General features: G+C 48.2%; 1 protein-coding gene across 1 annotated transcript in view; it reads right to left on the minus strand.

Moving 5' to 3' along the window:
- Window positions 1-4,446: 4,446 nt before the first annotated feature.
- The window catches only part of DVL1 (dishevelled segment polarity protein 1), a 38,859-nt gene continuing 34,040 nt past the window's right edge, over window positions 4,447-9,265 (minus strand). The window contains exons 13-14 of the mRNA XM_010135935.1: window positions 8,943-9,149; window positions 4,447-4,865 (exon numbers count right to left, since the gene is read on the minus strand). Coding sequence (XP_010134237.1) covers window positions 4,447-4,865; window positions 8,943-9,149 — 626 coding nt within the window. The remainder of the gene's footprint in view (window positions 4,866-8,942; window positions 9,150-9,265) is intronic.

The raw sequence follows: 9,265 nt of genomic DNA on the forward strand, positions 1-9,265 counted from the left end.
GAACACTGACTGGGTTCCCTCACACTTTGAGCTGTAAGTGCTCCTGAAGCACCGTTAAACCACCAAACTCCCAGCCTATCGTTAGCTCCTGAACCACCTTCTCCTGCCGAGAGCACAGAACCACAGTGTGGCAGAGGAAAAAAAAGAGTAAGATTCAACCAGGATTTCATCATTCTTGAATAAAAGAGAATGCAGTCATGCAAAGAACTGAAGACATACGCTGCAGTTATCACATAAAATTAAAAGCTTTTTAGTGTTTAAAATAGCATTTACACATAAGCAGCTATATATTAACTATACAGACACTTGGGTTTTAATACAATATCTACAAAAAAGAATTCAATTATGCAATAGACATTTAACAGGAACAGTGCAGTCCATGCTAGTAAGAGGTCACTCTTCGAGTAGAACCAATTCTAGAACAGGTGATAGTCTGGGTTTTCATTATTTAAAATCATGTAACTTTGTTCCTCTACTGTACATAAAATTCTTTACATGTATTTCTAATCACTGATTAGAATTAATAATTTTAAGTCAATCTTATTACAATCCAGTTAAACGCAAAACAAAAACAATTACATCAACTCATGAGCTGTCACGTCTCAGAATGGGACTGCCCATTCGAACAGAACTCAAAATAATATCAAAAGTCAACGTCTGTGCATCATTGCTTGCCATCCAATATACCTTTGGATAAAGTGTCCAGGGGACTGTTACCTTTGAAAAGCAGGTTTATCAACAGGAGGTAAAAGACAATAGCAGTGCTTTTAAGACTGTTTGCCAAAACAAACGCACTCCTCAGTGTTCATGCCTGGATGAGCTCGCTCCCCCCGCAGACCCTGCCTCCTTTGGGCAGGAGATGCCATCCCTGGCTGTTTTCTCCCCGCGTTCTAAGATCTTCCAGACATACCTGTTCGTCTTCGTTAAACACTGTGGGTGGGTAGGCATGAACACTGAGCTCAGCTGCAAGCACAGGCAGATGTTGAGGGTCTCACTTCCAGAACAGAAAGGTCAGCTGTGTAAGGCTCCTGTTACGAGGATGTTTCAACGCCCCGTACCGCAAAGCCGTAACTCCCCATCGCAGTTAGAGGCACAGCTTGTGCTTTCTAGAGCCCAGACAGTGCCAGTTACTTGACACTAAAACAGAGAGAAACGTCAGCCCTGGTGAGAGAAACAGGCAGCTCTGCAGGACTCCAGCCTTCGGCCTTTCTTCCGCCCGGCACAGCACTCCCTACGGTAAGGAGCTTCACGGCACGAGCGGCACTTCCCTCTGCAGGCAGCACCGCACCGGACCGGGCGCAGTCAGGGCCCTCACCACAGAGACATGTGCACATGCACTGAGAGCCAAGGATGGCATCTGGGAAACCTCCTGTCTCCATTCCCTTCCAGAAATTAAGAGCTAGCAATGTTTCAGGCCTACCTCTCCACTCGGACCAGCCTCTCCGCTGTACACGACACGTGGGGCAACCAAGCGGCTCCTTTTCGCCCAGCGGCCACTGGGTATTGCACTGTTCACCGAAGGGTCACGTGCACTCTCCTCCTGCTCTCTCTAAGTAGCAGGTTCCACAGCTCTCCAGCACTCACCCAGCACATCTGTCTGGACGTTCAGAGCGCCGAAGGGTCGCGTGCACTCTCCTCCTGCTCTCTCTAAGTAGCAGGTTCCACAGCTCTCCAGCACTCACCCAGCACATCTGTCTGGACGTTCAGAGCGCTCCGGATCTGCCTGACACAGGTGCCTGTTTGGGGGGAAGCCACTTTGGGCTGGATTGAGCAGCATGGTTTCCTCAGCAGACGAACGCTGTCCCACACCTACGTTACAGACTGCCAGCCTCATCCAGAGCTACCCACGAACACACAAGAATTTAAACACAGTCATTTCATAGCAGCAAAGACCAGCAAGACACAGAACAGTTTCTGCCAAGAGCATAACAAGACCAAGAAAAAAAAAAAACAAACAAAAAACAAACAACCCTGCAGGTATGTAAACCACAACTCTTGAAAAAGACATAAGGAAAATAAACACATTTCTTCCGTGGGTGAAAGCTCAGCCCCCAGCTTTAATCCCTTTTGGAAATATCTTATTAAAATGAGTCTTTCCTCCAGCCCTGTAAGTTCTGCCTTAAGACAAAGTGGGCCAGAAATATCATAAGAGACCAGAAAAGTTCAAATTAATTTAAAAGTAGAATCACTAGTGATTGTCAGTAAAGTCACAGACTCCTGAACAGCGTCTCCTGGAGACACAGCAGAATTACAGAATTACTTTAACCTGATTTACTTCATTGCTTTAAATGTCAAAATTTCACGATAGGTTTCGGGGTTTAGTCAGCATCTTTGCTGCGTCACTGGGAGAAGAAAGGAAAAGAACGGATACAGGGCGCAGTCAAGCTGTAGGTAGTGCTGTTCTTTGAACAAGCTGTCACCAGCTTTGCAATCTCTGCCAGCCCATCAGATGGACTGTGACAAAATCACCACTGTCAGAAACATTCTTTAGCTTTTCAGGAGATTTTTGTATAGAAAATTGACCAGAAGCACTTTGCTAGGTTAGAAGCCCAGTACCTGGAGCACCCAGTCTGAGGACACACAGGATCCTGAATCCCCAGCTCCCTTCGGGAAGAGACTTCAGTCTCCACCTAACACAGACATTTGAAAACATTACTCTGACTTTTGTAACGGGGATCTGTTTACACATGGAGCCGTGATGAGAAAAGTAGCGGGAGATCTATCAGAATAAACAACGTAGGGAACAGACAGTTGGAAGCGTCATCTTTCAGGGTGACAGAGGAACCTGAAACTACACGTATATAGGGAGAAAGACACGTCTCTTTTGACATTCGTATCGCATATTCGCACTACCCATAAAGCATGGAACATTACAAAAAGAAGAAAATGCTTATATACAGTGAAGACTGATTTTGAAGCACCTGTCCCGAACCCTGCCAGCAGCAGGTATCGCACAAGAGAGGCTTTAACCGAGGCATGGCCCCATGGCCCAATGCCACAAAGTGACTGCGGCTCAACACTTTCTTCCCATCAAATGAGCCACCGTAACTGAGTGTGGGTGTGCCCTTACCATGCCCTCGCTCAGATACTTTAGAAAAGCTTCTTAAATGCCAGTGAAAGTTCCTGGACATACTTTACCAACTGTCCATAGCCTTAGAGTGAAAAACACACCGTAATGAAATCTTCGGGATATACAACAGCAGTTGCTTAGGTCAAAGCTCCCCCGCAGGAGCTTCCGCATGGGTCTCGCTCTGTCTCAGGTGTAAAGGTTCATTCATTGCACCATTTCTGAACAGTTCTCACTGCACCCTCTCCCCTCTGCTCGCAGCCAGCCCCCATCTGTGTTCAGAACATGTTCCCTTGGGTTACAGTGCAACTGAGATTTGACAGCTTCAGGTTTCTGTTTCAAAAGAAGAGAAAGATCCTGCTCAGAAATTAAGAACAGAAAAAGAGGTGATCAAAATGAATAGCCATGTCCCAGTGGGAGCCAGGATGTACCTGTGTCTCTGCTAGAACGGGATAAATGTCCCTTCAAAAGGGAAAAGCTGCAGCTACACTGACAGAATCACACAGCAGCAATTGTCCTATTTTGTGGAAACAGCTTTTAAAACCTGTAAGTGAGTGTGTGTTATAACCAGAAGGAACAGACCCATCTGTCGGCAGGGATGGGACCGAAACGCCCAGGAACGGACTGCAGCTACAAAGTCACTACCATGGTACTAAATGAAATAACTTTACACGTTCTGCACAACGAACACAGACAGTAGCAAGACTCCACCACTCCCCTGATAGAATAATATCTAAAAAAAAAAGAAAAAAAAAGGGAAAGAAAGATTGATTTATACTCCCTAGTGAGCAGAAGAATGTAGCCAAGACTTTGCCTTCTGCTAGGAATCGCTCTGAGCCTGCTCCTTCCCGAGCACGTGCTTGGTGCTGACTGATGGATCCCCGAAACAGCATCACTCGGCAGTATCACAGATACTAGCCAACGGTCATTTTTACCTTGTGAGAGGAAAAGCAGGGAGAAAGAAAAGTGCTACTATGCATTATCGGAAATTTAGAAGTCATGTGAAATCATAGTCCTTGAATCAGCCGAAAAGATACACTAATTGCCACAATTACCAAAGCTCATTAAGAGGTGAATATACACCAGCCATTCACAATCAAAAACAAGAGGGGGCAAAAAAAAAAGGATAAAGAAAAGATGCCACTGCTGATATTTAACAATCTCAGGAGATTTTTTTTTTGTCTGTTTTTGTGGGGGATTTTGTATTTTTTGTTTTGTTTTGTTGATTTTTCTGCGACACAGTTGCAAACCAGGAAGGTGTGACATGCAAGACAGCCAAGCTTCTTCCATTAAGTGTTCGACAATGACCAAACTGCCCACCCACCTCCAAAACGATCCCCCCTGGCCCTTCCCCAAGCAGAGTCTGAAGGCACTTCCTCTCACATGATGTCGACGAAGAATTCACAAGGGTTGCCCATAGCCTTCTGGAAGGACTGCCGGCTCCCCGTCAGCTCTGGAGGAACAGAGCTCAGTTCCCTCACGGGGGGTCCTCCAGGGGGTCCACTCGTCCCATAGACTTTGGAGCCCAGCTTGGGGAGACTGTAGAGGGGTGGGACTCCTGGGGGCCCGTACGAGTGATGGCTGTGGTGGCTTCTCTCGCTGTGTGTGGCAGAGACGTGGCTCCGGTGGCTGAGCTGGCTGACAGGCCTCTCGCGACGCACGACGCTGGCGCCGCCCCCGCTGCGGGCAGTGTGGTCTGACTCGCTGCCGCTGCCAGCTGACTTGCGGTCCTTCTCTCTGCCAAGAGCTCTCCTGCTGTTCTCGCTGTTGCTTCGGTTCGAGCCGCTGCTTTTGCTTCCTAAAGCCCACGAGTGACAAGGACACACAGAGAAGCAGGATTAGCTCACATCCACTGCTGTCTCCCCCATCAGCTCCTACCAAGACCCACAGATCTGGCTATGACCATTGGAATGGTATCGATGACGGCAAAATCAGGCCTGAATGTGCTGTTGGTGGCAGTGGGAGTTAGCAGTGACAATCAGTAGAACAAAGCCGACAAGGTTGTGCCATGCGCAGGTACACGTAGACACCTGAGAGCTTGCACAGTGAAAGCAGCAGCTAGCCTAGCACGACTGGCTGGAAACCATCTGCTCCACGGCCACCCCGCCGACTGGAGCGAGGGCAGGAGAGACAGCGCAAGGAAGAAGCAGGCAGTTGGGGTTTGACAAGCAAACAAGGTTCAGTCTACTTGTAACTGTCTTTGCTATCTTCTATCAGCAAAAACGCTTTAAAAAGAAACTCATTTGCCTTCCCTATCATCCTTGGTCACACTGGGCCTGCTCACTCCCAGGGCCAAATCGCCTGAGGTTCCCAGACGTCCTTTCACTGGCTTCAGAGGTAGATTCTTTTAAAATTCATCACTGTGGTGTTCTGTGGTTGGTGAATTCTTCAAAGAACAGGTATTTGTTGAACTGCTCTATGCTGAATCAGTGACGTGCAGGGTGTTCCCAGCAGAGGCCACTAACAGACTCGTTAAAACAAGGAACTGCTGCTGGTGTGCAGGCTGAGTTGTGGCCACACAGAAACCTCACTGAACTTCAGAACTGCTCTTACACAGCAGCTGAAGGTCATGCTCCGTTACCATGAGAGACAGGCTAGGATGATGTCAGGAAACATTTCCAAGTTAAAAACCCCAACAAACCAACCCACAGAATAACTCATTAAGTTCATGCCCTTGTGGTGCAAGATTGTCTCCCCATAAGGGATCCCCAGCCAGCAGAACAGGGGGCTGGCTTTGGAGTCCCTCTATGTCTCAGATTTCCCCCATCTGTAGATGGAGATATTAACGTGGGCTCAGCTGCCTCCACCAAGTACTACACAGATTCACTCAGGTGAGCTTTCTGAAGAGGAGTGGTGCTCTCTGAGCTGCCATTTCAAACGTTTCATCTTGCAAAACAAATTAGAGAAAGGACTGCTTTTTAGCAGGGTGACTGCTACAGCCTTTGCTCCCAAGAACACCACATCTCCAAGAAGCGTCTCTGTAAGCTCTCCAGTGTGGCACGCTGTTCATGGTGGAAGAAAATCGCCATGTTATTTTAACCCTTCCACAGCTAATATGCCTCTGCCTTTATTTCACAACACGTTCTGTTGCCACCCACCCTAACCCTGCAAACCCTATCCAGTCATTACTCTTTGATGCAGGCTCCCCCACCCCGCAAGAACTCACTGCCAGTTCCACAGCCTGTGGCCGAGTAGAGATCACGCAGGAGAGGAGCAACTGCACTGAAAGCACCTCTTACTGCTCTTGAGAGTCAGCAGGACTGGGACTGCCTGGTCGCAATGCTGGTAGCAGATCTAGCTGATCTGCCAAGACTCCAAGAGGTCAAGTGGTTAATGCAGACTCCTTATCTCAGAAGAACCCGGCTTTCTGCAGCGGCATTCCATGCTGATTACACGGCAGAAAGAAATTAGAGGAACAGTCTCCCCTGACAGCAGCCTATCTAAGAACAACCAGCAGCATAGCTGCTCTCCTCTGGTCAGCTTCACTGTCTCCCTGACATGCCTTTAAATCCTGTCACAGAGCAATCAGAAAGTCCTTCTAAGCCTGGAGTTTCAATGCAATCTCACGGGAGCGTCCCCTTGGCAGCTGGGGCCCGGCCTGTCCTGGAGACACACAGCCCAGCTCAGAGCTGAGCTCTGAAATGCTGCTCACTTGACAGCACCTCAGCAGTGTTTGTTTCCATCTAAGGCCAACTTTAATCGTCATAACATGGATTTAAACAACCTGCATTTCCAGTGCCTAGAGCAGCGGCACTCAGCGTTGTCTCAGCACGTCCTCAGCCATCGCTCTCTGTTCCTGCCACAACACCCTCTCAGTCTGTCTCCTGCCCCACATATGAGGGTTTTGTCTGTAATCATCAGCAAACATGCCGCATTCATCTCAAAAACCTGTGACAGTCACTGGGCTATGGAGCTGTGCTCTTGTTCTCCAGGTGATTTCAGTTAGGATCTAACACGGCACATTAAAGACACTCCACAAGAAACCAAACTCTGTCGCTGTATCGAGAGCGACCAAGGCAGCCGTGTGTCCCAGCACTCCTCACACCTGGCTGCCACATCTGGACAGTGCTCAGCTGGCTGTCAGTAACAGAGCAGTGGAAGGGCACAGGTAGATAAATCCAATCCACACGGATGACATTAAACTAATAAATGAGGAGCTGGGGCTATTTATTGTGTGTTTTATGAAGAGCAGTGAACAGACTGGTGACAGGATGTTCCCGTCGGTGCTGACAGACAGGTGTCTGATGCCATCCCCTCTGCAGCTTGCAGCACCGTCACACAGGGGCCACACAGGCTGATATGCTAATGCCACACTGCTGGACTACTGTGTGTTGAGACGGGTTGAGTGTCCAAGACAATTAAAAAGAAACAAAAAAAAAAGAAAAAAATACAGCTAAACATTTGGGCCACAAGAGTCTAAATGATCATGCTGTGAATTCATTGGTATCATGGAGGCAGTTGAAGCTTACCAATCCCCTAGAGTCAGCCATTCCTCTATGAATCCTTCAGTCTAATGCTTGCTCAGAACAAAACAAGGGAATAACAGTTACAAAACAAGAAACAACACGGAAGTGAAGTTTCCAAAAGAACAAAGAAAGCGTTGAAACCCTTCAAAATGAAACACCTGGGTGCCTTTCATAAGGCTCCCTTTAGCCCGTTAGACCGGGCGCATGGATAAAATACCACACCCCTCCTATCCCAGCAGCGCAGACCTGATGTTCTACTGCCCACAGAACCAGCTGCCAAAAGAAACCATCCCATTCTTTCCAGCACCATCAGCTTGCAGTTCTAAAACCCCTGGATACTGCTGCGAGCTTCCTCACAGACACTTCACCTTTGGGAGGAGGTGGGAAGCAACAGTGCTAAAATCTAGTGAGCAAGTTCCCGTTAGGAAAGTCTTTTGTGCCGTTTTGCAGTATCTAACTGGCTGCAGTGAACAGGAAGAAGTTACATCCAAGTTACTCTATGTTCACCACAAAACCAGAGACTCCTCACCCTTTCTTCACTGGCAGCACTTCCAAACGCAAAACTCATTCTGGAAGTGATTAAAAAAAATTGATAAATTTGTGCAGCCAAAAAACACATAATTTTTATTTTTTAAGATTTAAAAATGAACCACAAAACTATCCTAGGGCAGGAGAGGAGGAGGTCGGGTTTTTAATCCATGCAGCATTACCTTTTCTCCCCTGTCGTATGACAAAAGACTCTCCTCCCTGTGAGCAGTGTTTCAGCCCTGTACACTGGCTGGCTGGCCGCCTCACGCTTGTCTCACACAAGCAAAGAGGCTGATTTTCCTTTTGAACTGAGCATTGAAGTGAAAGCCAAGAGCACCTTGGTTCTAATCCCTGTTCCATCAGCAATGAAATGGCCTCATTTCCAGCAAAATCAAGCGACTGCAGCCCCTCTGTTGGCAAAGGCTCTGAGCTCTAAAAAGGGGAGCAATAATTTTTCTGTTTTAACAGGGTGGACAATGGAGTCATGAACATTGGCCTGATCAGCATGATCTGAGCAGCAGTTTACTGTGGTGCTGCTGGGCAGGAAAAGTACAGATGCCGGTGGCACCACGGACATCTCAGACATTTGGCTCTAGCTCCCCTCTCGCATTTTGCATAGGGTACAGCATAACTACGAACAGCAGCTACCCTACTCTGCTCCATTCTGCTGTCTCCGGTAAACGTTGCTGGCAGTTCCATACAGAGCTGAAAGGCTCAACCCATCACCCACACAAACCGTGGCGATTACGTGCGGTCACACCAAATCCATGCAGGTAGCATAAAAAACCACGAGACAGGAGCACAGACAGTACGAAGGAACTCAAGCAAATGGTTGGGGGTCATGACGGCTGTAGAAATAAATCTCAGCGTAACCATCTTACCTTCGCTTTGCTGGCTCCCTGCACTGCCACTGCCATAGCTAAAGCCTGGGTCTTGGTACGCTGGTGGAAAACACGGCGGGGGCAGAGGATACTGGTATGGGTATCCTTGGCCCAACGGCCAGGGAGCAGCAGGATGTGGAAGTGGAGCAAGGGTGTCCTGATCCGAGGCTCCGCTAGAACCGTTGTTAAGGTTCAGTGCAGCCATATCTGGAAAAGAGAGAAAAGCTGCAGGGCGTGTTCTTACCTCGAGCAAACTGCTGCGTATTAATAGCGGCTGACACAGCACCTAGTGGGGGGGGGGGGGCGGGAGGGTCTAGTCCCCA

Source organism: Buceros rhinoceros, unplaced genomic scaffold (genome assembly GCF_000710305.1).
Source record: "Buceros rhinoceros silvestris isolate BGI_N320 unplaced genomic scaffold, ASM71030v1 scaffold11825, whole genome shotgun sequence".
In the NCBI taxonomy this organism is placed as follows: Eukaryota; Metazoa; Chordata; class Aves; order Bucerotiformes; family Bucerotidae; genus Buceros; species Buceros rhinoceros.